This window comes from Chelon labrosus, assembly GCF_963514085.1.
Source record: "Chelon labrosus genome assembly, chromosome: 6".
Lineage (NCBI taxonomy): Eukaryota > Metazoa > Chordata > Actinopteri > Mugiliformes > Mugilidae > Chelon > Chelon labrosus.
In genome coordinates, this window is record NC_140342.1 from 6391319 (window position 1) to 6418330 (window position 27012).

Below are 27012 nucleotides of genomic sequence, written 5' to 3' on the forward strand. Positions count from 1 at the left end.
GAGGTTGTCAGCTGGAAGTCTTTTGTTATCCGCTCGTCGGCAGGAATAATGTCAAACATGAAGTCAGTCACATAAGAGGCAGCTTTCAGAGGGTTTTAAAGTGTCCGCAGCTGCTGGAAAGGTGGGTCACCACTTTACAGAGTTTTTTTTTTTTTTTTTTTTTAAAAGAACCGTGAGGTCCCCGACGAGGGGTTAATTGCAAAGTCCAGCTGTCTTCAGCAGTAATTTCAGAAAGAAAACTCGTATTACTTCCGCCGCAACTCGTGTCAAACTTAAACCTAGCTTGTTATTTAAGTTAACAAATATTTTAGCCTATTTGTAGGCTTTGTGATAAACTTTCCAGATACAGCGGCCGAGTCGTTTATCGTGTTGCAGTGTGAATTATTAAATTTGTGTTGTGTCTCTAATGTTAGCTCTAGTGTGGCTAACTGAAAAGGTGGAAACCACTACCATCAGCGTTTTGACTTGTGAAGGAAAAGTGGTGGAGAAAGGTCTCTGTAGACACATACTGAATAAATTAGGATGTTTAACTTTTTAAAACGATGCTGCATTAATCCCTCTTTTGGTTTTATTTGTTTTGCTTTGACAGGCTTAATAGGAAGCTGCCTCCGCTTAAGCCGAGCTGAACCACAAAAGAAGGGGGACACCCAGGACAGGTGCTCAGGATGACCGGGGGACCGAGGAAGCGGGGCAGCACCTGCAGCAGCATCAGGCGGGACAGTGAGTCGGGGGAGCCCGCAGACTCCTTGCAAGGTGCCGGGAAAGATGCAGGAGGGGTGGCTCTGAAAAAACAAATCGGCCTGGTCAGCGCCTGTGGCATTATAGTGGGTGAGTGAATTTGAGGCCCTGCTGAACAAATACAAACTATATTACTCCCAGTAAGAGAGACCCCCGCCAGTTTTTACCAAGTCAGTCATTTCAGGCATAAAGAGCCATTTATAGATCATATGGCTTTTTTCTGTATCACTAAAGATTTGTTGAGTTTAATCAATAGACCAAGACTGGGCTCTGATTTTCTCCATTTATTAAAGTAACTTAAAAGGCCATTAGCAAAAGTTTGAAAATGAAGAAGAAATAAAAGATACCATGGAATTTATTACAGGGATGATAGTGTGTATGCATGTTTAAAACCCAAACAATATTGTCATTTTTTTTTTATTTTTGATGAAAATGAACCATTTTCGAGCCGCATTGATTCAATAGTGCAGCCATTTGCATTGCACCAAGTGGGCTGATCATTCCTGAAATTGAAATCTCTACCTTTCTTATTGAATTTCCATTTCCATCTTCAGTGTCTCTCTGTCTCTGTCTGGGTGTGCTCCCTCCGCCATGCGTCTTGCACATGCTCTTCGCTTTTCAAGTGTATAGCTGGCTGAGCTGAAACGCGTTTCATCCCTGCCTGCCTGTCTAGCGTACATGCAGAGGGGGAAAGAGTCGATGCAAAGCAATCCCACTAATGGTTGTCCACCATTGCTAAGCTGGCAGTTTCCATCATCATCATGGTGGCTGGTGTGCGGTTGCAGCACAAATGACAAGAAGAAAAGTAACCCTTATATTTTGTGCTGGTTGCAGTATGTTGTAAGAATTATTCTGGTTAAAATCCATGAGTTGTCCAACACCTGGCTGCAGCTACCCAGAGCACAAGCTCTTTTTTTGGACTTCTGTTTAGCTGTGTGTTGAAAACATATTTTGAGTGTATACTGAGATTAGATGCAGATAGGCATCTGAACAACAATGTTTAGATTTAAGGTTATTCATTTCAATAAGCTGCACAAAATGCACAACATGGCAAATTGTTGCTTTTGATCAACAACTGTAAGAGCAGTAGTAATTGGTATTAGACTCATCATTATGCTGAACCATAAAGTTCGAACTTGGCATCAACTTCTCCAGATTGCTTTTAGTCACAAGCTTATCAGCCCATTCACGCAGTACAGTAAGGGGCAAGTGATACTGTTTGAGTCTAATTTTCAAACCACCCTTCACGGTAACTAACTGAATTCTCCAAGATCAATATAATAAATTTCATCCGTGAGCTCCTTTCTTACTCCTCACCCTCCAGTGATTCAGAAAGGATCAGTTTCCCAGCTCCTGAAGCCTGGGTGTTTTCCAGTCTGAGCACTGCATGTTCTTTCAAGCTTGGATTGTTTTTTTCCTGTTGCTCCTAGGAGTCACAGGATATGAACTCACTTTGCCATCTCCTCAGACACAAAACAAAGACCGCAACCGTCGTGCACTGCTTTCAGTCACTTATCAGCGTAGAGTAAATCGGAAATCATGACCTGACTGCAGATTTGTAGTCTTTCTAGGCAACTACACAGCGAGGCGAAATTAAGCTCAAACAAGCTCACTGTTCTCCCCATATGGGCTCTTGATCAGGGAGCTTGTATGAGATAACTGTTTGGCTGGTTGAAGTGCAGGCTTTGGCTGCTCAAAGCCTGTTGACACACAGTGGGTCCACACGGACTGAATGCACTGAGGACCATGGACAGAAGATGGAAAGCATCCACATGAAGCCCAGATGGAAAAATTGTCATGGATGCACCTGCTATGTCCCAGAGCGTGCTTTTAGATAAATTTCATTGCAAGATGTCTGTAGAAAATCCACAAAGGGGCCCAAAATAGGATCTTTTGTGGCAGTCTCTAAATGGGACGCAGCTGGCCTCTTATCTTGGTCTCCTCCTCATTCAGTTAGCACCTCTTCATGAAATGACTTCAGTGTGTAAACCAGATAGATCTTTTTACTTGAAGTGGTAATTATGGAGTGCTGTGCTTTCTCCACTCTGGGAGTTAATTCTATGTTAGAAGAAATTGTTATCAGATAGTAAAACACGAGCACTACGGGAAATTGGACATTATGTTTCAGGAAATTAGTCTTCAGAGTACATTTCCATTTGTGGCCTACATTCTGCACCAGTGGACTCTTCCTGTTGGTTTTTCTGTCACTGAAGATAAATATGTTCTGGATGTGCTGTAGTTATTATAGAAGATGGTGGATTTAATTAATGTTTGCTTATTTTAATTTTTTCTTTTTTTTCCATGCGTCTTCTGTTTCACTGTGTCAGGCAACATCATCGGATCAGGGATATTTGTGAGTCCTAAGGGGGTCCTAGAGAATGCCAGCTCAGTGGGTGTGGCCATCATTGTGTGGGTCACCACTGGAGTCATCACAGCCATCGGCGCCCTCTGCTACGCAGAGCTGGGTGTGACCATCCCCAAGTCAGGAGGAGACTACTCTTACGTCAAGGACATCTTTGGAGGATTGGCTGGGTGAGAACAGATGGTGTTTCTCTCTGTAGGGCTAAGATTAAATTCTCAATGTGCAAGACTGAACATTTTGGCATCTGCTACACAATCTCATGTGGGGACACTGAGAGTGAAAAGGTGGGGGAAAAAATGTGTAGTCATGTTAAATGGGATTGTCTTATTGGAAGGTAATTATTTGAAAAGATCCTAAAATCACATACTATTACTTTTAGCCTAACCTGGCTTACATGGTGTCAGTACAAGTACAACAACCTGATTACACTATACATCACAGAAAAGAATTGACCTACACTCCTGATCAATATTTTAAGACCAGTTGAAAAATTGCAAGAATTTACATTTTGCACTGTTGGATCTTAAGAAGGTTCTAAGTAGTGCTTCAAAATACAAAAAGAAGAAATGGGAGTGAGACGAGAAAAAAATTTGAGTAAGCAATTTATTGCAAACAACCATTAAACTGAAATAGGCTGTTCATCAGCTGATCAAAAGTTTAAGACCACATCTCAAAAAAAACCCAAACCCCCTAAAACAGAAATAAAATTTTCCAAAAAGGACTCAGTAATGAGTAGCTGCGCCATTCGTGTTAATCACCTCAAAAATTTGTTTTGGCATGCTTGATGCTAGTGTTTCCAGGAGGCTAGTGGGAATGTTGCTCCAAGTGGTGAAGATGGCTTCACGGAGGGCATCCACTGTCTGGAACTGGTGTCCATTTTTGTAAACTTCCCTTGCCATCCAACCCCAAATGTTCTCAATTGGATTTAGATCAGGGGAACACGCAGGATGGTTCAAAAGAGTGATGTTATTTCTCTGGAAGAAGTCCTTTGTCAGGCGGGCATTGTGAACTGCATCGTTGTCCTGTTGAAAAACCCAGTCATTACCACAAGGACGATGGCCTTCAGTCATGAGGGATGCCCCCTGCAACATCTCCACATAGCCAGCTGCCGTTTGACGCCTCTGCACAACCTGAAGCTCCATTGTTCCATTGAAGGAAAAAGCCCCCCAGATCATGATGGCGCCCCCTCCACTGTGCTGTGTAGAAAACATCTCAGGTGGGATCTCCTTGTCATGCCAGTAACGTTGGAAGCCATCAGGACCGTCAAGGTCCAATTTTTTTCTCATCAGAGAATAAAACTTTCTTTCACCTTTCAATGTCCCATGTTTTGTGCTCTCGTGCAAACTCCAAACGGGCAATTTTGTGCCGTTGAAGGAGACGAGGTCTTTGAAGACGTTTTTTGTTCTTAAAACCCTTCTGTCGCAGATGCCGTTTAATGGTTATGGCACTGCAGTTGGCACCAGTGACAAGCTTAATTTGGGCCGAGGATCGTCCCGTGTCTTGACGGACAGCCAATTGGATCCTCCGGCTCAGGGAAATTTTTTTGGGTCTACCACTTGACTTTTTTTTTCCATAACCCTCAGGATCTTTTAAGAAGTTTAAAATGACTGTCTTACTGCGTCCAACCTCAGCAGCAATGGCACGCTGCAAGAGGCCTTGCTGATGCAGCTCAACAATCCGACCGCGTTGAAAGAGAGAAAGCTTTTTTGCCTTTGCCATCAGGAGGTCATGACAGTGTGGGTACCTGACAGAAAATGACACTGAATCCACTTTTTTGCGAAGATTTGGGCTTTTAAAGGCTGTGGTCTTAGGGTGTATTCACACCTGCCTTGTTTAGTTCGATTAAAACGAACTCAAGTTCGTTTCCTTGCTTGGTTCGGACCTTTTTGACTGGTGTGAATACAATCACTCGAACTCTGGTGCGGACCAAACAAGCGGACCGAGACCCAGCTGAGGAGGTGGTCTCGGAGCGGTTCCTACCGAACCCTGGTGCGGTTCCTTTATGGTGTGAAAGCAGCCCGACCTCGATCCGACCCAAGTTGCAAAAATCTACCTTTTTGGATTTGACGAGCTCCCGTAGTTTTCACGCATCTATCAAGAAGCGTCTGTGTGTCTGTCTGTCTGTGGCACGCATATGTCGCGAACCGTTGGCCCGATTGATTTGAAACTGGGCAGGTGTCTCGCTACGGGCACGAAGATGTGCACTGCTAAGTTTGACGTTGTTTGGATAAGAAATGTAAAATAGATTTTCTCCGCTCTAATATTTCCAGTTGCCTGATGACAGTTCTAAATTATTGCGCTGGCTCAAACGCTAGATGGTAACCATGGCAACGGAGACTCAACGTTATTTTACAGTTTACAGACAAAACATGAGTGATTTGATCATCTATCTATAAATCAAGAATTTCTTTTAACTTATTTGGTGAGTTTGTGTCTGTCTGTCTGTCTGTCTGTGGCACGCTGATTTGAAACTGGGCAGGTGTCTTTGTGGGGAGGAGACATGGGTCACGACAATGGTCACAACTGAAAAATCTTCTTCAGCTCCCACTATAGGAATACATACTTCCGACGGGCACTGCACTAGTTATGGGAAATGTAGGATAGCCCAGTGACACACACAACAGAGAGAGACACGTGAAGCAAACAAACGCAGGTAGGTTAGGTAGAGATGAGCCGTGGCTTAACCGAGCTCTGAGGAGACACGCTGCCTCCTAGATATCTGGGCGGATGTCCAGATATCTCAAATGCTGGAGAAAACACATAAAAATGCAGAAGTATATAAGATTTTTAGTAAACAAATGAGAGAGAGGGGATTCCAGCGCTCAGTTTATAAACCATATTGCTAGCATAATAACAAGTAGACCTACAGTACGCAAAGTCTCCATTGTAGCCGATTTACGTGGGACATTTGGCTTCCTTCTTTACCCCGCCTATACGTTTACCAGCCAATGGCTGAACGACCTTAGCACATGTGTTTTTGTTTATAAATTCTGGTCCGGTTGCAATTAATCACAGTGTGAAAGCGAACCGCACTAAAAAAAAAAAAAAATTGGTCCGGACCAAAGCAAGTGAACTAACGGACCTTCCTGGTGTGAATACGCCCTTAAACTTTTGATCAGCTGATGAACAGCCTATTTCAGTTTAATGGTTGTTTGCAATAAATTGCTTACTCAAATTTTTTTCTTGTCTCACTCCCATTTCTTCTTTTTGCATTTTGAAGCACTACTTAGAACCTTCTTAAGATCCAACAGTGCAAAATGTAAATTCTTGCAATTTTTCAACTGGTCTTAAAATTTTGATCAGGAGTGTGTATATATATATATATATATATATATTGACCTAAATACACCATAAAATAATTCACTGCAAGGTAATTCTTAAAAGAACGGCTTAACGGTGATCTGTGTTACATGATGCATAAGTGATCTAAAAATTGACATACCATGGTTGTAGTAAGCAGTATGCAAGTAATGAGAATTTTAGCATAAACCTCCACCCCGTCCTCCTCCTCTCAGTCTTGTTTTCACAATGTTGACCCAGTTCCATTCATCTCTCTCCTGTCTAACAAATGCTCCAGTGAATTAGAATAATGCTCCTGGCTAATATGCTTAATTTCTGTTGTTTACCATTAAATAATGCTGTATGCAGGCTGGTATTCTCCCACAGTCTGGTGTGTGTGTGTGTGTGTGTGTGTGTGTGTGTGTGTGTGTGTGTGTGTGATGCTGTGTTCACTCGTTTCATCCCTCATTAACTACATGCCTGTGTTGTCCCCCAGATTCCTGCGTCTGTGGATTGCAGTGTTGGTTATCTACCCCACCAATCAGGCCGTGATCGCCCTCACCTTCTCCAACTACGTCCTGCAGCCACTTTTTCCTTCCTGCCTTCCCCCAGAGACTGGCCTACGTCTGCTGGCTGCCGTCTGCCTGCGTGAGTTATAAATAAGACTGGCTAGTGATGATTATTGAAGGAGGCCAGAAGATGCGTTCTGATGGTCTGCGCCAATCATGTCAGCTGCTACTGTGACCAAAAACCTCTGTCTTTCCAATATGATCAGTGGCAAAACTACACAGATTGATAAAATGAGTTCTCTTCGCTTCAGCTAATCTGTGCTGAATTAAAATGTAGTTGTTGTATATCCTTTGCTTGCAGTTGATTGACTAATGCATTGGATATCTTTTGGCATTCTTTTCAAGCCTCGTAGATATTCACAGGCTACAGATTTTAAATGTCAGAGCTCTGAGTAAGACAGGTTTCACTTCCTAAGCAGGTTGTTCAAGGTGTACTTGCGTTTTCCATGTGACTGATATTTATTTGAATTATGGAAATTACAAAATGTTAGTTTGGTGTGTCATTTGTTTGTCACCCTTTTTAATTGACCAGTTTTCAAGGAAGATCAAATGCTTTCTTGTGTAGTTATGTTAGATAAGTCAACGTTTTCCATTGGATAAATCTGGGAATATTAGTCGTATGAATAAATTTTTAGGCGTTGTCTTATATTTACCTGACATTAGGGTTTGACATAGATGAGGTGGATGATGGATGTGTAGAGTCACATTATGAATTTTGACATAAATTGTCAGAATGCATATGTTGGTCTTGTCGCCAGCCTGGTGTGTCTCTTCCCATCTCTGCTAGAAAAGGTCAGATCCTACACCTGCATGGATTCTACGTCTCGTCTTATGTTTTTCACCTTCCTCCAAGGCTTTTTAGTGCGATTCCCTGCAGCCCATTTTATTCAGTAGACAAAATATTAAATAATATGAAAATTGTTTAAGGTAGAACAGTTAACCACATACATTACATTGAAACCAATCTGGTCTTTTTACATGAGCCTTCTTCTCTGTATAAAAAGTCTATCTTCTGTTTCTAAATTAGATTTTTTGTCAAGGAACAAAAACACTTTTTGTAACTTGTTTTTGTGCCTTAATTATGTATTTAAAGACTGAGCATCTTTAAATGTACATTACCCTGGCTTTAAATTATAGCAGCTCCTGAAATCCAGTACATTTTAATACATTTTAATTAAGATTGATATTGGGAGGATATTTTCTTGCAGTTATCGAGTCATGTTTAAATGTAATAGTTGTCCTGTTAATGCATGAGCTCTGTTCCTTTCCACATTTCCTGTGTCCAACTAATGTCATTCTAACTTAGCGTGATGTGTTCTCTTGCTGTCCTCAGTGTTGTTGACGTGGGTGAATTGCCACAGTGTGCGCTGGGCCACGTTTGTCCAAGATGTCTTCACCGCTGGGAAGCTTTTGGCCTTGGGACTCATCATAATCATGGGTCTTGTCCAAATATGCAAAGGTAGTATTTTTAATTTTTTTTCCCTCATTGCTGCAGCTTCATGTCCCATGTCACTCTTAGCGCTGGTTTTCCCAGTCTTTTTGGCATGTAGCCTTTTTCAACTTTGATGTACACAACTACATACTGTATGTCTGAGTTACAAGTTAATTTGAAGAGTTTTGTTCCTTTAGTCAGTTTTCACTCTAAATTTTGCATGTGTGGGAGAATAAATATCTTGGTGGTGTGACTTGTATGTGAAGAGACCTCATAGAGTCCCAGATTAGGGTAATAGATGGGGACTGGGCCCTTCAGAGTCTAGATGCTGCTGGTGGAGGAGCAGATAGGTTGATTGAGACTAAGGTTCGGACTTCCTTGACAAAAAGGATAAGGTGGAGGAAGGAACAACAGACGATAGAGAGACAGGTGAATTGAAGAAAGAGGGACTTGGAACTGATCAGCTCGGAGAACACAGGCAAACGAATCATTGAATGAGAGTAGTGATGTTAAAGTGATGTTAAAATTGACAATGTGAAATTGAGTGATCTGATGGCTTAGGAAAGCCTTTTTATTTTTATTTTTTTTGAAGTACCAACAGTTTAGCTACCATCACAATATACCCTTGTGACTCTCAGAGGATTTGTGATCCTCACCTGAAAGAGGGATTACAGTCACTCATAGCTCTTCATCCCACTCATAATCCACACACAGTCCAGCGACTAAACTCATTCGTGTTAATGCCTCTGAACATCTCACTTTGGGTGGGATGGAAGTCTTGTTTAATGTTTCTTGTTTATAAGAAGGTGGTAGCTGTTTGTTGATCTTTAACAGGAGGGTATAATTGAATGTGGTTAATTATATTCAGTATTAAAGTGCTAGTGTGAGAGTCCCTAAAGCAAGGTACAAGTGTGTACCGTATATTTTATCAAATTAAATCCTTTGAATACCGTCATACTACAACTGCAGTCTTCTAAATATGAAGATTTTTTTTTTTTTCATAAAAGTCTTCAGATTAAATGTATAGTAATGCATCCATAACAAATGATAACTCTGACCTGTAGTTGTAGTGTCTGGTGCCCTCTGCAGCTCAGCGCATGGAGGTGAATAATGCAGAAATTGGTCCTCGGTTGAGTAAAATCTGTCGTTTGGTTTCCAGGTCACTATTACTGGTTGGAGCCCGTACACGCCTTCGAGACCTTCCGTGACTATGAGGTCGGTCTGATAGCTCTGTCCTTCCTGCAAGGCTCGTTTGCATACGGAGGCTGGAATTTCCTCAACTACGTCACGGAGGAGTTAGTCGACCCGTACACGTATGTGCGCCCATCAAGTTTGACCATATGAGGCAATGTTTGCTTTATCATGCTTTTTTGTGCAAATACAAAAAATGTAATTTGTCAACCAGGAGGATCAAATGTGCTAAAACAAACTAAAAATACTCAATAGGTAATTAATCTGCCATTAAATGTACCAAAATAACTTTAGTAATTAATTTATGTAACATACAGTATATTGACCTGTATGACAGACAAAATATTGGCACCATGGAAAAGATAAAAAAAGACAGAAATATGAGAAATATAATGAATAAATTAAATGAGAAAGTTAATGGAGGGGAATTAATATGCAAGGTAATATATAAAGAATCAAATTTAACTTTTTTTTTTTTTTTTTTTTTTAACGACAAAGACAATTTTTATAACTTTTAAATGAATTAATGTCTACATTTATTATTATTCATATTCTATTTTGGCACTTTTGATGCTCCATAAAGACATATGAATATGAGATGGGTACAAAGAGACGAGACATCAGCATATTTATATTTTTAGTTATTTTAACCATAAAATATCTGAAACATTTTAATATAACACATCATAATTTCCACTAATTCTTTCTTCCAGGAATCTACCACGCGCAATCTACATCTCTATCCCTGTGGTCACCTTCGTTTACGTGTTTGCCAATGTTGCCTACGTCACGGCCATGAGCCCTAAGGAGCTGCTTGCCTCCAATGCTGTGGCAGTGGTAAGAAAGGAGACCCACAGTTTGTCCAGCCTGAAGTTTGTGTTGCTCTGCATGTTCAAAAGGCATGTAGTTGATGGCTAAACTTATTTTCTCCTCCTACTCTCTCTCTGCTCCTAATGTTTCTCCCAGACATTTGGAGAGAAACTTCTAGGAGTAATGTCATGGATTATGCCCATCTCTGTGGCCCTTTCCACATTTGGTGGGGTCAATGGCTCCCTCTTCACGTCGTCGCGGTCAGTTTGTCCTCTCCTGCTGCCCCCCTCCCTCTGTCCTCCATGTCTTCTAGTTGGAGCTTCTGTGGTTGCTGTACTGTGTGCTTGATTATGCAATGCTAATATTTGACCCTTTTAGCTGTAGATGTGCACAAAAAACGGTGTGCAAATGAAGAGTTTGACGGCATGCAACATGCACCTTTGGGACCACAAGCTGGATTTCATACTAGAGAGAAACATCTTGTATTAGTTTCTTTAGAAGCCCGTTCATATAAAGAAGGCTCCATTTTATCCTGGATGGTTCACTTTTCACAGAGCAGTTTGCTGCTGCTCTTCTCTCCACTGGTGCGTCCATAACCACTTGAACGGTGCATTTCCTGAGCTGTTTGCTTGTCTGATAAGTGCACACATTAAGTCCTGAGAGCAGAGCCAGATGGAGCTTGCTTAACTGTCTGTCTTGGTTCTGCTTTCAGGCTGTTTTTTGCCGGTGCGAGGGAAGGTCATCTGCCTCGTCTGCTGGCCATGATTCACATCAAGCGCTACACTCCCATCCCAGCCTTGATGTTCACTGTGAGTCCTGACAAAATCACAATGTCTACCTCTTGTGATTGGCGTCCTCCCTGTGTAAAAACATTATCTACTTTCCCTTCTCACAACACATTTAGTTGATCTCCACTCTGCTGATGCTGTGCACCAGTGACATTTACACCCTCATAAACTACGTGGGTTTCATCAACTACCTCTTCTACGGCGTCACTGTCGCCGGGCAGATTGTGCTGCGCATAAAAGAGCCCGACATGTATCGACCCATCAAGGTAGAGACACAGACAAACTCAAGTTTGACTTTGGAAAGATTTTGTTCCTGTGTAATATTGACAACACAAGATCAGTAATTCATTACTTTCATGAGTACTGTAAAATCAATATCACTAATTTCTAACACTTTCTACTTTCTAATAATTGAAATGAAATAAAATACAAGAAATTTGAAGTCTTTTTTTTTGTGAAAAGCCAACAAAAAAGTTAAGTAGGGAAAGAAATGAGGTTCCATGTTTAATACTGAATAAACTTTTTTATTTCTGTGTTGAACTGAATAAGATTTTACATCTGACTGTTCCCTCATCCTCCAGGTGAGCCTGGTATGGCCCGTGATCTACCTGCTATTCTGGGCCTTCCTGCTGGTCTTTTCCCTCTACTCTGAGCCTTTAGTCTGTGGTATAGGCCTGGCCATTATGATGACCGGTGTGCCTGTATATTTTCTGGGAGTCTACTGGGAAAACAAGCCACCGTGCTTTGATGTTGCTATGGGTAAGGCAATGTTGGTTATAGTATGCTAAAATTACAGAATTAATCCATTTTAAATTCACAGATGGCTACAGACACATTCAGCTCAACTGCTGTGTGGTTAATAATTGAATGGTCGAGATGTTAAGGCAGTTTTTTTTTTCTTTTCCAACTGTATCCAGGTAAAATTACACATCTGTGCCAAAAGCTCTGTTCAGTGGTCTACCCAGTGATGGAGGGGAACCCAGAGCCGCAAGAGCCTCAGAAGGATGCAGATGGGGACGGTGGAAAAAGCCCTTTAATGCCTGATTCAACATGTGCATAAACAGTTCCTCACCGGTTGAAAGGGGAAGCAGGACTCCTGGAAACTGACTCTCAGAAAGACGAGCATAATGCTTAAAGAAAACGTTAACTCTCCAAAATGTTCTGCAGCACTGGACTTAATTTGTTTATGAATGGGCTTGATCTCCACTATGTCATTGTGTGGACTATGGCTACTTGAGGTGTCACTTGAAGAACTATGAATCACTGTGTTTCGTTTCTTTTTTTTAAACTCACACCTCCCTTATGTGTGTTTTGTATTGTGAATTGTTTGTGTGTGTCTCGGAGGCAATGGAAAATGTATTGTTTACTTTCACCTCACTGTAGGAACACTAAAATGGAAATTTCCTGTCGGTTTATTAGATTTTATTGGACTCACTGTGAACACTGTATTTTCTGCTAAATTGCATTAATTGTCCTGTATAAATATTTTCCTTACTCGCGTTGAGACTGAAGAATTAAAAAAACAAAACATACACGAGGTCGGTTACACTGAAAAGCAGCTGCATTAGGTTTCATCCATTATTATATTCATTATTGTTACTGGAATGCATATTTATAATACAGTGGCAATAAACCAGATTTTTTTTTTTCATTTAATTTTTCAAGAATCTTTATCTCTCAACTTATATTGGGACACATTTTGTGTTTTACAGAAATGGCACAATCCGTTGTCTTTCCAAGGTGCCAGTGCTGCATATACTTGAGTGGTATTTATCAGTATTCTGCTCCCTGCTGCACCTTATCAATGTTTCATCCACCTGTTGGGACGCCTGGCAGGAGGGGGGTGGAGTTCATCCACAATGAGTGATCAAATTGCGGAAGTCATGGACAGGTAGGCATGAAGAGCCCATGTGACATTACAAAGACCAAGAGGTTTCCCTTCACAATAAAAGCCTTAATGCGTGTGTCAAAATTTGACGTGAATTCGACATTTTGATCTTATCAAACCACGATTGACGATGAAGTCAGAGGCAAGCTTTAAGTAGATGGGTAATTTGACCGTTTTCCTGCTTGATAGTCTGCCTACATGTTAAATCACAATTACTGCAGCATGGGACACATGCAATCAAATTTCTAAAAATACAACAATATTAAGTTGTTTGCATTAAGTGAGATAACATGTTTCATTTCAATAAGGTTTTTTTTTATTGAAATAAAATAAACATTTTGAGAATATTAAGTTCAGAGTGTAACTACCTCCCTTCAAAAACGCATTAAGGGTTACGTGCGTTTTATTATGAAAATCGCGACCGGAAATCGAAAGCTTACTTTTGCCCCATTGACATTACCTACATGGATATACAATATTTGTGTTTCCAGGGACCTGACTGCTGTCGTGTGTTGGAAGGGGGTCAGTCGAACGGGTTTACTTTTTAAATACAGGCAGCTCTGTACGCTGTAGAGGTACGTTGTCGTTTGTTTCATAGCACAGACCGTATAAAAGCAGACTGACATGCTAACTTAGCTAGCGCTTTAGCTCGGCTGCTTCCTAAACGGCCGGCTTGACAGCATCTGCAAGGTTAGCTCTGTCCGGGCAGTTGGCTAGCCTCTGGCTCGCTTCATTGACCTGCATCATCGAGTGTGATGCTAACTACTTGGTTAAGTCGTGTATTGAAATGTATTTTACCTCGTCGGTGTAATATAAATGAAGATAAGCGACAGTGACTTTCCATTAAGCCAACTTCAGGAGTGAATTATAACAGCTAACACCAGAAACAACAGTCGCTTAATTGAACTTGTAGTCGAAGTTGTTTGAAAGTGGGTTTGAATTACAAACACTTCCTGTTGGCGTGTTGACAGTAGAGAGCTTCTGAATGTGTATTACAGTGTAGTAACAGCTTACACACACCTAGAGGTTTCGATACAGGAAGTGAGATACTAACCAGCACAATGCCACTCTGTACAGTAGAGCAATGTGTTCTCTGTTAATAACCGTTCTTTTACAACACAGACACACACCCACACCCACACCCATACACATACACACCCACACGCATATACACGCACACGCACACACAGACATGTCTCCATCAGTGCCCCTTCAGGAGATGATCCGGGCCATCAGATCAGCCAGGACTCAGTGTGAGGAGCGGGGTGTCATCCAGAGGGAGTGTGCTGCCATCCGAGCACAGTTCAGACAAGTCGACAACGGGGGGCGATCGCACAACCTGGCCAAGCTGCTCTACGTGCACATGTTGGGCTACCCCGCTCACTTTGGTCAGGTGAGGGGATTTGGCTAATGCCTGTCATGGGTTCGCTTTCGTTAAATTGGGGGTCAGAGGCTGACAAAACCATCCCGCCGGCAGCTGGGGGGCCTGGGTTCACTTCATCACATTTACTGGCCCAGGCAGTTCTAATGTCCAACCTCTTTTACATGCTAAGCACCCTGATAGAAACGCCATCTGCGTGCCAAGTAAAAAAATGTGCATGACGGAGCGCAGAGTGCAGAGAAATGAAAATCACATGCTAAATAGTAACTACAATATTAATAACACTGCTCCTATGTATTTGAATGTCTTGCTCTTTTGTAGTTTCCTGTGAACTGTGGTTAATTCACATTAATTCAGTTGAGCAAAAGTTTGTCAAAGTCTGTGAGTCTGTGAGCGTGGCGTTGGAACTAGGCCACTGAATCCTTCTCAGCTCGACAGCAGCAGCTCTGGACGTCCACTAGGAGCGGTTAAAGAGCAGAGGATTTGCCCAGGGGCACTAGTACACTCGGTATTTCAAGCGATTCTGTGTTTTAAAGAGTTGTCGCTGCTCTCGCTGCTAGATGGAGTGTGTGCGGATGATCGCCAGCCCTCGCTACAATGAGAAGCGCGTGGGATACCTGGGAGCCATGATGCTGCTGGATGAGAAGCAGGACGCCAGCCTACTCATCACGAACTCCATCAAGAAGTGAGGAAAACTAAACTAAACCATTGTTGTATTTCCTTGTCTTCCTGTGTAATTCATATGGGGAGTTGAAGGTGCTGACAAATGCTGTGTCCTTAGTCTGCTGATAAAAATATCATATAGGGATGGGGAAGGCTACAGTCTTCAGGTTACAGTTACATGACACTGTACTGTATCTCCACATACCATAATATCACATGTTAGACCGTGTTAAATTGTTGTAATTGCTATGAATAAACCATATAGTAGTTCCAGTAGACAGATAGGGGGCACAGAGACTTGGCAGAGAGTTCACAGAATTGAAGATATTTTCATATTACACAAAAAAAAAATGCTCAACATTTTCCTTGTTGATTAGTTTTTTCTTTAGTAATGCACATGAACCTACCTTTTCATGTGCATGTCTTTGTGAATTTGTGCGTCGTCCAGTGACCTTTGCCACAGTAACCAGTACGTGCAGTCTCTGGCTCTGTGCACGCTGGCCTGCATGGGTTCGGCCGAGATGTGCAGAGATCTGGCACCAGAGATTGACAAGCTGCTCCGAGCCTCCAACTCCTACATAAAGAAGAAGGTGAGGAAGTCCCCCACTGGGACATTTATTACTTATTCAGCAGCACTTAGCGATATTAATATTCCTACCAGTGATGGTGCAATTTAAAAGCCATCAAGTATTATGCTGCGTGTGCTTTAGCTAGCCTGTTTGAAAACCTACACCTTCTCCCTGAACTTAAAACACACTTATGTTGGGGGTGATGATTTTTGTATTTATAATCCATTTGCTCAGTCATTCAGTAAAATTTACAATCTACAGTTAGACTATATTACTTATTAGTTTTTTGGCTATTAAAAAGTGCCTGGATTTGAGCTCTTTCCTCTCCAGTGAAATGAATAATATCCCACCTTCATCAACTCACTGCTGCCGTGTTGTAATACTGCTGATCACGTGCTCCACTGATCTTTCAGGCTGCCTTGTGCGCTGTTCACATTGTGAGAAAGGTCCATGATCTTGGAGAGCTCTTCGCCCCCGCCGCCCGCTCCCTCCTCAATGAGAAGAACCACGGTTAGTAGTTTTTAATGACACATTTGACAGGAGTGTGTCACAAATACAGTTTATCTCCATGTTGCTGTTGTTTTTTCCATTTGTCCCCAGGTGTGTTACACGGTGCTGTAGTCCTCATCACTGTGCTGTGCGAGCAGAACCCAGAAACACTGGAGCGGTTCAGAAAGGTGTGAGGAACACACACACACTCACATTTTTATCTGGTCTGATCTTTATATGTGTATTATAATGAGTTTGTGCTGTTTGTATTCCAGACGGTGCCTGATTTGGTGCAGATCATGAAAGGTTTGGTCATATCAGGTTATTCTCCGGAGCATGATGTGGCAGGAATCAGTGATCCCTTCCTGCAGGTCAGCTTTCATTTCATGTCACCTACATACTCATTCTGAATTGGATCCTTTCCCATTTTGTTTATATAGCTCTGAAGGTCTGCACATGTAGTGGGGTAGCTCTGCTTCCTTCTGTTATTCTGACACTTTTTGGACTTGGCTGATGATTTGAAGTCAGAGTTAAGAGCTAAATGTGACTTATTGTTTGCAGAACTACTTTGTGTTTAATGTGTGTGTCAGCACAATTTAATGTTCAACTTGTTCCTTCTTTCAGTTTGTGTCCTTCTCTCTAACACACACGCAGGTTTATCATCTCGTCCTCCCTCCTGTTTCTGCTGATTCAGTGTACCAAAATAAACTTGTCGTCCATCTGTTTCCTCTCCCCTGCCCGCAGGTACGCATCTTGAGGTTGCTGAGAATCCTCGGCCGCAACAACGAAGCGGCCAGTGACGCCATGAACGACCTCCTAGCTCAGGTTCCACAAAGCATTTATAATTACATGTTTTTATTTAGATTTTTGTTCGTTCTTTCTAAGCCTAGGAAAGAAAAAGTAGTCTGATGCTGTAACGTTGCCTACTTCTCAGTTTCTGTTGATGAAGTTGTCACTTCTTTCTGTTCTTTCCCGCTGCTCACTGCAATGACTGGACAGATTACAGATGTTTGTTTTTATTCCAAACAACATGGAACATTCAGAGCACTTCGCTTCCTGTGTGCCGGAGTATTTTCCGCTGGAAGGATGTACCAGACTGCATGTTAAAAATAGCAGAATTAAAAGACTGAATCACAGCTCTGTGATCTATCAGTAACCATAGTTATTATAACGTCACAGATGTTTTGATATCTGCTCCAAATGAATCAGTATATGTTGTTGTGTGACTGATACACTGTACTAATGTGTGTGCGTGATTTGCCACACAGGTGGCGACCAACACGGACAGCACTAAGACTGTGGGCAATGCTGTTCTCTATGAGACTGTTCTCACTGTATTAGACATCAAGTCAGAGAGTGGCCTCAGGGTGAGAGACCAGTCTTACTTTCCACCACATCTTTACATCGGGAATGTTGTTGTCTTATGTTTTGATATACTTGTGCTGCAGATTCTGGCTGTGAACATCCTGGGAAGATTTCTCCTCAACAACGACAGGAACATTCGGTCAGTGCTGTTTCTCTTTCCCTTTCCACATTCCTGTTTCTCTTTTCCTCCCTCCACCCCTCCACCCCTCCACCCCTCCTCTCTTATCTCTCAGGGTCATTTCACCTTTACCTTTCCACATGGCTGAGCTCACTGCAGCCAAACAGAAACCACCCAACGGTCTAAGCTGACTAATTGCTTTCCTTTGAATCATTCCTCCAGAGCCACAGCAGAAGTCCATTGTCTGTGTCATCATTATGATCTCTCAAATTTCAGGCCAGGGCAGTTTTAAGCAGGTGGAGTAGGGCCTGTTACTGGCTCCTTTCTTTTTATTTCTTTTTTTTGCTGTGTTGCTATTTTTTTGAGTTTGTCTCCATCAGGAACTCGTAGGCAGACAGGTTTGTCTGGATTTTACTCACCGGCTCCCTGAATCCCTGAGTGTCTGGGTGACTGTAATAGAACTGGTTTATTCCTGTGAGACCTGCCCGACTAGATAACATCTCTCCTGCTCCCGCATAAATACTTGATCAGTCCATGAGTTATTTCAAGCGGAAAGATAAATTATTTATCCTGGAAGGTTGAAAAACTGACATTTGTACAGAAGCACTGCCACTGAATCTTATAGTTGTCATTTATTTTGCTTCACTACACTCTCAGTCTGACTGACCTTGGTGTAGACCTCAGTAAATTCAACTTCACAGCTTTATTATGGTAATGAAATGTCTTATTTTCTACCGTCCTGTGTGCAGGTATATTGCCATGACCTCTCTGCAGAAGATAGTTGGGACGGACCATAATGCAGTGCAGCGCCACCGGGGAACCATAGTGGACTGCCTGAAGGACCAGGACGCCTCTGTCAAGCGGTGACTATTTACCTCTCCTCCTTTTGACAGGCCCAGCTGTTACTCCACAGATATTCAGTAAATGTAACACTTTGGGGTCAGGATTTTACAATGTCAGGCATTTTCGTATGTTTCTCATGAAACAAATGTTTCCCTCCTAAATTGAAAAGGAAGTCAGAAATGATCCTGAAATGGAAAATCTAAATCTAATCCAACAACAGTGTATTTATTTTTTTCTGATGGCCCACAGTAAGTAATAAATAAAGGAATAAATAGTTTAATTCTTTACAGATTTTTCATCATCACTTGGTCTGACTTCATATCATTCAATTTAAAAAATGCTGTGCATAGAAGCGTTCGGACGGCGACAAGTTTGGGCTGTTGCGACCACTTCCACACACCTTGCAACATCAGGGTTCTGCATTGTGATTGCGTAGCAGCAGGATTCAGCTCTTTTACTGCAGGAAAGTCTGTACTTGCTTGCTAACTCTAATTTCATCATCCACGTACTCAAACCAATCTAATTTTGAAACGGTTGCTCCAGCAGCTCCTGTGGTTTGTTTGTGCTGATCTTTTTGTTCTCTGCTGGTGGAGATTTTTGTCACATACCTGTAAAATTAGTTGCATTTCATTCCATAAATTGTGAATCACCCTACTGATTAGTACAATAGTAATGTCTTATGTTATTCATCCGTGTGGATAGATTTTTCAGATGTGTCTGAGGTCCACATAAATAGAGACTAAACATATGAACACTGACCTCGTCTCACAGTAGCCTCAGCGTGTGTACAGTATAGACAATTAGCAACGTTAGTCTCCCTCTCCTAACTATCTAGCCGTGCCTTGGACCTCTCCCTGGCTCTGGTGTCAGCCTCCAACATCCGCTCCATGATGAAGGAACTGCTCATCTTCCTCTCCTCCTGCCCCCCCGAGCTCAAGGCCCAAGCTGCCAACGGCATCTTCAATGCTGCTGAAAGGTGAGTGAAATGCTGCATGCAGGCGACACATACAGGATTGTATACGCATACTGTGTCTTTGCATACGAGCGCTCATACTGTACACTCTTGCATGTGAATACACTTAAATGTGCTGTCTTGTGCTAAGCTGGGATCAGTGGTGGAGTAAAGAAAGATGCTGAAATTGGGAAATTAAGGGTGCATCCCAATTCCCAATTTTTTGTTACAGCCTCTGAAGTGTTGAGGCTGTAACAAAAAAAGATTCTGCTTGAATTTTACTGTGTGTAGCCACATGTGTTGTGTGTCTCTGCCTCCACTCTATTCCTGTCTGTTTTATTGGCACTGTGACATTAAATAGCCGTTTGTTTTTCTACTATTTATCATTTGACGATTTGATACACTTCTGTGTAATAATAATGTCTGTGTGTGTGTTGCTCACCTTCAGGCCACTGAGTTAGCTGTGTGTGTCTCTGTCTCTGTCAGGTATGCACCCTCTCAGCGCTGGCACATTGACACCATCCTGCATGTCCTCACCACGGTAAATACAGACTCAGCCACTCACTCTGCTGACCCTTGTATGAGTTCCTCCTTCACAAAACGTTTTTAAATGCACTGTGAATGCACATACCAGCGGCTGTACATGCTTACTTTAATGATGGAGGACAGACAAATGTGGCGTGACTTAAAAGTTAATCCAGCCTATAGTAAATGTCCTCTATGGTGCATATGAATTGTTATGTAAATGTCCCTGAAGTGAGGTCATTGTGTCTGCTAGAAAATGTAGGCTGACCCAAATACTTGGCTAATGGAATTTGGTGTGTGTGCATGTGTGTGTGTGTCTGTGTGTGTGTGATTCTCGCTCTGCCAGGCAGGGGGCGACGTGAGAGATGAAACGGTGCCCAACCTGATTCAGCTAATCACCAATACCTCAGAGCTGCACTGTTACACCGTCCACAAGCTGTACCGGGCTCTGCTTACAGACATCTCTCAGGTCTGTGTGTGTATCTGGGTAGTTTCCAGTCTCAAAAGAGCAGAGCTCTGGGCTGGTCGGCATGGGAAGTTGTTGTCGGGTTTACCCTAAAATATTGAGAACCACTGTCATTTAAAAAATGTCACTACCCATGTAGCATTTGTCAGGACAAAGCAAATAAAACAGTGATATTTAGTTCAGTCTGATTTGAGTGAAAGCAGACCAGTTCACTCCACTGATGCAATTTCAAATTAAGCTAATCAAAAAAAAAAAAAAGAATGATTATGTTTTCTTTAAAACAAAATCAAAGCCAAACAATTTAAAAAATTGAACCTGATACCCACTTCTTGTCATTCATCAATTATAATCCAGTCTAGATACGAAAATCCAAATGTATCTGTTATTTATTGTTGTCTAAAAAGACAGATTGTACTTTGAAAAGTTATGCTCCAGACTCATTGAACTACAATTTTTTTTAGAAATAAACATATCTTTCCTGGCAGAGAAAGCTTGGCGACAGTCCTGATCCAGACAGAGTTGGTGAGAATAGCGAGGCTTTCAGTTTGAAATTGGCTGATGCACCCAGATTTATTTTTGGATCCAAGTCAGATGAGCAGCAACGTACTCATCTGCAGCATGGTGCAGTTTCCATTCTTCCACCAAATTAACTCCCTGTGAAATCAGGGGAAACTGTCTGTGATGTTTCAAGCCAAAAACGTATCATTTACATATTATTCCATGATTGCTTTTCACTAAAAGTGCAATGTGTGGACACTGAGTGTGTTTGTGTGTGCAGCAATCTCTGGTCCAGGTGGCCTGCTGGTGTATAGGAGAGTATGGAGACCTGCTGCTGAGAGGAGAGTGTCAGGAGACTGAACCTGTGCAGGTACACGGAGCACAGCAAACACTGCTGTATATTTTCATTGTAATGTAATGTAATGTATCTTCTTTATCAACTGAACAGCAATTTGAAAGACAGAAGTAGTTGTACTATTGTCAGTTCCTGTGCAGGTGGAGGAGAACAACCAGGGCAGCATACTATTACCATTTTTGTGTGGCAATGTTGTAACAACTGACAGATGCCAGTACCAATATATAAATTGCAAATGTGAGCTTTTTAGTATTTGAATAATAAAATCATTACTATTTCAGCCCACTAGATGGTGCTGTTGCAACACATGCAAGCAGTGTAGTTGCCCGAAACTGTATTATAAACGGTGCTGCCAGTGTCATGGAACATGTGAAACAGGTTTTTATGAGGTAATAGTTGGTCAGTCTGCTCAACAGTCTCATTTTGCAACAGTAAAATAAAGTGAGACTGAGACAGCCTGAGAACTTAAAAATTGATGTTGGCAAAGTTTTATGGGAATGTTTAAAATCTTAATAATATTGCTGCTACTGCTACTGAATAAACACATTTTTTGTAGATTCATCACAGTAAATGTGAAAGATTGTTTAACTAGAATACTTTCTATCTGCTAAGTGAATACATTTCCACTATTTCCTTTCTAGTCCTTGGTTTTATAAAACAACTGTCGCTGTGTTTGACTCTTGCCCTGATCAGGTCTCCGAGGACGACGTCCTGGATGCCTTGGAAACCGTTCTGCAGTCTCACATGTCCTCCCCGGCGACCAGAGGCTTCGCTCTCACGGCCACCATGAAACTGAGCACACGCATCACTGATAATGTGGAGTAAGAAACACTCACAGCACCCAGTGACCACATGGATCTGACGTGTATAAACAAGCCACAGTTTCTACTAATTCTTCCCTACTAGCTAAGATATGTTATTATTCAGGACTTACATGTTCATGTGTTAGATGTTTGCAACATGTTTGTGTGTCTCAAATGTAGGCATTGATATGGATCGGATAGGGATGTTTAGATTTGTGAGACATGAATAAACAGATATTTTTAAGGATATTCTCCTCACTAACATAAGTTAAGTAGTTGCAGCTTTTTTTAATGCTCTTGCTCTTCATTACTTTGCTCCTGACAGTCGGATCAGAAGCACCGTCAGCATCTACGGCAGCTGTATAGATGTGGAGCTCCAGCAGAGAGCGGTTGAATACAATGCTCTCTTCAAAAAATATGACCACATGAGGTACACAAGAGAATGCTGAAACCAAGTTTTTTTTCTCCTCTTTTTGTGCAATGTGTTAGTTTTTTTTTTTTTGCCTAAAACATTTTGTGATCACAGCAGTTAAGGGAATTTTTCCAGTGATAGCATGAATTAGAAGACGCTTCTCCAGCCAAAAAGAAACTGAGATGGTCGTTATCTGCACAGGGCAGCAGTGCTGGAGAGGATGCCGGTGATTGAAAAGAACTCTCCGGGTCATACCAACGGAGAATCTACGGGGGAGACCGTCAAGGAGATCAAACCTGCCAAAGTAAAACAGGGAGAGCCACTGCTGCCTCCGCAGCCTGCTAACCAGGTAAAAAATGCATGACAAAAAACATGTATCATGACACAAGTAGGACTTCTTGAATAAATTATTCATTCATTCATCTTCTGTAAGCGCTTGTTCCTGTGAAGGGTCGCGAGGTCTACTGGAGCTTATCCCAGCTCTTGAATAAATCACCTGATCATATTTTTTGGTCACTAAGACTTTTTTATTATTTTTAGATATCAGGTCTTGTGTTGTTATGCAAATGATACTTCTTCTCCATTGATTAGAGTTTTGTTAGTATTTTTCCCTGCATGTGGTTTTTATCAAAATTAAATTTTAGTTAAGCTAACTGGTTTAACGATGTTAGTGATGTGCACAAGGTGTATATGGGTGAAGATCTGAAGACTGATGTTGTAGAAGGTGTCTTCTTCTTTTTGACAGTCTTATGTTTGTTGTGTTGCAGCACTTTACACTTGATCAGTTTCTGTGGAATGGATGCATTCGAAAGTTGAACGAGCTGACTTTCCCCTGCTCTCTGTGGTTTCCCTCAGGTGTGTGATCTCCTGGACCTGCTGGGTAGTTCCGAGGAGCCTCCGCAGCCCAGCCCGGCACTAGGCAACACAGAACCTATCCTGCCCGTCAGTACAACAGGCGGTGCTGGAGGAGACCTACTGGATCTGTTGGGAGGTTTAGAGCCCGCTCCGCTGACGCCAGGTCTGACCCTCAGATATACACACAAAAACACACACACACCTGCTGTTACAGTGCGTCTCCAAATTCTTCCTACCACTTGTGACCAGATCTCAGTTCTGTGCTCTGTAAACACCATTGGTATGACCTACACATAGCCTACTCATATTTACTCATTTATTATTGTGTTATTATTTAGACGTATTAGCTTAGTAGGGTAAAAGTCAGCTTAAGCAGAGGACATGACATAAGCAGCAGTCTGTGACCAGGACAAATTGGACCACCTCCAAATGGGGTCTGAGTGATCGGATCTCATTTCACCTTCGGCACGTCTTAGGTTCGTTCACACCTGCACCCACAGGTGCCAGAGAGAGAGAGAGAGATGAGAATAAGACCAGATAACAGGTGGATTATACTGAACTTCAGTTACTCATTATTGTTTATTAATGAAACATTTTATACCATCCCTGTTCTCCTCAGCTCCCGCAGTGACGGTGTATGATAAGAGCGGCGTGACTATGACGCTAAGTTGTGAGAAACAGTCAGACACAGGCCTGTTGGTCACGCTCACAGCCTCCAACTCCACAGACTCAGACATCAGCAGCTTCACCCTGCAGGCTGCTGTGCCCAAGGTTCGTATCACGGCCACTAATAAAACCCTCTGTGTTCATACTGTTAGTCATCCACGCACAAGATTCAGATGGGAAGGGCTGGCACTTTACTTACATTTGTTCTACAAATGTAGTTTTATATAAAATACACATCAGATATTGTGACTAATAAAACATTTTTATTATTGGTTGAAAGCCTTGTATGCATCTGTCGTTTTTCCACATGTCACCTGTTTGTGCTTCTTTATGGCAGCGTCATAATTAATAAATTACATTAAGAAGGTTTTAGTAATTATTCACAAGAACTGTAGCAGTTGGGGCCAAATTTAGACATCCAAGGTAATATTTATAGGAAGAAAGGAAGTTGACAACTATATGGGGACATGTATAGAAAGAATTAACAGTGTAACGCTTAATTTATTCAGTGACATTTCTTCAAGGGGTTGCATTGCAGTGGTGGAATTTGACACATGACTTCCACATTTCTAAAACCTCGGCTCCAGTCCTGTGGGTAGGTGTCGGGTTTAGCGCCTGCCGTGTCCTCGTCGGGAAACATCAGTGCAGCAAATGGAACCGAACATGTGTGTGTGGTTTAGGGCTTTCAAACTTCAAAGCCTCTTTTTATCTCCTTCCAGAGCGTCCAGTTACACATGAAGGCCCCCAGCGGGGACTCCCTTCCTGCTCGAGGGGCAGCTAAAGTGACCCAGATGGTGGTCCTCAACAACCCCAACAAGGTGGGATAGCAGAATGCAACACACACACAGCTCAGATGACGCAATTTGTCAAGGCTGTCGCACGTGTCCGACGTCAGGATGGCCGAGCGGTCTAAGGCGCTGCGTTCAGGTCGCAGTCTCCTCTGGAGGCGTGGGTTCGAATCCCACTTCTGACATAAGCCTTTTGATCCACACCCTCAAGATTACTAACGTCACTGTACTGACATACAGTGACACGATTACTGGCTTTGTTTACAATACTTCCTCAACCTGAAATAATTCTAACATGGAGAGTAAATTTAATGATCCAATAAAATCTGTATTTAGCTGCCCTATGGCATCAATAAGAATAGAAATTTATTGACTAAAGGGTTCTGCCTGCTTTGGAGCGTTAAATCTGCTGAAAAGTTGTTTTTCCAGCTTTATTGACAACACTGAATTCATTCAGTAGAAAAAGGTGTGAAAGACAGAGCACGTCTCTTGCCTTGATTCTACCTCCGTGTTTTTTTCCCTCTCAGAAACCTCATAACCTCATAACCTCAAAACCACATGGAGAAAACATACACAGAGTGGATTTTTCCATACCCAGAGAGAAATGATTAGACTAATATTTGCCTATTGAACGGATTATCAGTGGTTTACTCCAGCCCTCTCAGTTTGATTGATATGTCCTCCTGATCCTTTTGTAAAGCACAAGTCGATTTTTATCAAATCTTATCAGCAAGAAAACTGCCATCGGCCCTTTGGACTTTATTCAGAAAATGTTGTATGTGAATGCTAAATTAGAATGACTCTCTCAAACACAAGATGTCGCATCGAGCAGAAAAACCTCACTGTAAAAACATCTCAAGTGTCAGATCCCGTGTCCTTACTCTAATCATGGATCAAGCAGAGCCCAGTTTAGTGGCGTGTATTTAAATCCTGTCTCCTCTTTCAGGTTAATCTGAAAATGAGGATCCGCGTCTCTTACACCAGCCAGGGATCAGCTGTTCAGGATATGGTCCAGGTCGACTCTTTCCCCGGACATTGACAGCGGGTAGTCAGCCCGACAGGATTACAACAACAAGTCTGCGGATGAATCAGCAGGCGTCGGCTGTGTCCATCTACTGTCACCCTCCTCTGTTCAGACCAAACCGCTGTTTCTCAGCCTCATTTATGGAGCTGCTTATTTTGACCCTCTTGTGGAATGGAAATATTAATGTGATAAATAGTGATGGGGGTGCAGTGACAACTGTACATATAAATGATACCATTCAGGTTTTGTTTACAGCGTATAACAGCTGATTGTATTCAGTGTTTCACTCCACAGTTCATCACTCTTCGTGGCCTCTGTCAGTCACTCTCAGCCATCAGATCAACCTCTTCCACACAGCACTCCATGTATACTCCTCTCAGTGATTTCCCTTTTAAGATATTTGTCTTTACACTGTCTAAAAGAGCTGGACACTAACAGATGAGCCACTACTACTACTAGGAAATTATTTTATCTGATACACTTGACCTTATCTGAATGAATGAATTTGAGTTTGAAGCGTGGAGAATTGGAAACACAACCTCATGTGCTGCATTCATGCATTTCCATTTTGCCCTGCCTCATTGAACTAAAAAGTGTCCATCTCCTAATCCATTTCCCTGTGCCTTTCATCCCCTCTTTGGAGGCCATAGAATATTTTAATGTAAATTATACTCAACATGTTTTTATCATTCCCATGAAAGCAACACTTGCACACGTTTTCTGACCAGTATCTCTTTGTCTGTTGTTTTACAGATGCTCCCAGGTTATTTATTTCCTTTAGACTGTGTATAATGAAGGAGGAAAAACAGGCATGATTCTGCCAACAAGATGTATATTTTAGATATTAAATGTTAAAAAGAATTAGGAGTTTAAATTTACTGGAAAATACAACTCTTTGTTGTAGAAGAAAGGCTGTAAACAAACAGCACATTACCGTATTCATTTAACAACTCATAATCATTGACTCTGGATACTGGAGGTCAGCAACGGTGCTCTAAATTGATATCAAGACTGTTTCATATCACTACCTTGACTAAAATGTAAAGAGCAGATGGAATATTCATATCAGCTGTTTTCGATTGTCTTTGAATCTTCAATCTCATGACATTTTCTAATTAAAAAAAAAAAAAAACTGGTTTTCAGAATCCTCAGCTGTGTTTTTGTGCTCAAATATGTGTGTGTT

General features: G+C 41.8%; 2 protein-coding genes across 4 annotated transcripts; both read left to right on the top strand.

Moving 5' to 3' along the window:
• Nucleotides 1-39: 39 nt before the first annotated feature.
• slc7a8b (solute carrier family 7 member 8b) lies at nt 40-12579 on the top strand. 2 transcript variants are annotated; one of them, XM_084545845.1, is made up of 12 exons: nt 40-121; nt 590-828; nt 3066-3270; nt 6876-7027; nt 8282-8407; nt 9540-9693; nt 10285-10408; nt 10538-10641; nt 11094-11190; nt 11286-11435; nt 11751-11928; nt 12087-12579. In XM_084545845.1, exons 2-12 carry the CDS (start codon nt 666-668, stop codon nt 12227-12229), a joined length of 1596 nt encoding a protein of 531 aa, XP_084401971.1. In that variant the 5' UTR covers nt 40-121; nt 590-665; the 3' UTR covers nt 12230-12579. The 2 variants fall into 2 exon arrangements, with proteins under 2 accessions (XP_084401971.1, XP_084401972.1); XM_084545846.1 differs by lacking the exon at nt 40-121 and having other exon boundaries at nt 527-828.
• Nucleotides 12580-13446: 867 nt separating this feature from the next.
• Nucleotides 13447-26963, top strand: ap1g2 (adaptor related protein complex 1 subunit gamma 2). Of its 2 annotated transcripts, XM_084546146.1 has the most exons (22): nt 13447-13632; nt 14180-14450; nt 14999-15123; nt 15550-15691; nt 16084-16180; nt 16271-16347; nt 16435-16530; nt 16904-16984; nt 17428-17526; nt 17608-17663; nt 18392-18505; nt 19321-19461; nt 19924-19978; nt 20309-20431; nt 21207-21296; nt 21975-22102; nt 22410-22514; nt 22698-22845; nt 23352-23514; nt 23971-24122; nt 24737-24835; nt 25752-26962. In XM_084546146.1, exons 2-22 carry the CDS (start codon nt 14250-14252, stop codon nt 25842-25844), a joined length of 2385 nt encoding a protein of 794 aa, XP_084402272.1. In that variant the 5' UTR covers nt 13447-13632; nt 14180-14249; the 3' UTR covers nt 25845-26962. The 2 variants fall into 2 exon arrangements, with proteins under 2 accessions (XP_084402272.1, XP_084402271.1); XM_084546145.1 differs by lacking the exon at nt 13447-13632 and having other exon boundaries at nt 13887-14450; nt 25752-26963.
• Nucleotides 26964-27012: the final 49 nt, after the last annotated feature.

Excerpts from the sequence above, each read along its gene's own strand:
- slc7a8b (XM_084545845.1), top strand. The coding sequence starts at position 666 with ATGACCGGGGGACCGAGGAAGCGGGGCAGCACCTGCAGCAGCATCAGG. Across the intron at positions 829-3,065 it reads CGCCTGTGGCATTATAGTGG|GCAACATCATCGGATCAGGG; the intron begins GTGAGTGAATTT and ends TCACTGTGTCAG. Across the intron at positions 3,271-6,875 it reads ATCTTTGGAGGATTGGCTGG|ATTCCTGCGTCTGTGGATTG; the intron begins GTGAGAACAGAT and ends GTTGTCCCCCAG.
- ap1g2 (XM_084546145.1), top strand. The coding sequence starts at position 14,142 with ATGTGTTCTCTGTTAATAACCGTTCTTTTACAACACAGACACACACCC. Across the intron at positions 22,515-22,697 it reads AAAAAATATGACCACATGAG|GGCAGCAGTGCTGGAGAGGA; the intron begins GTACACAAGAGA and ends TTATCTGCACAG. Across the intron at positions 24,123-24,736 it reads TGCAGGCTGCTGTGCCCAAG|AGCGTCCAGTTACACATGAA; the intron begins GTTCGTATCACG and ends ATCTCCTTCCAG.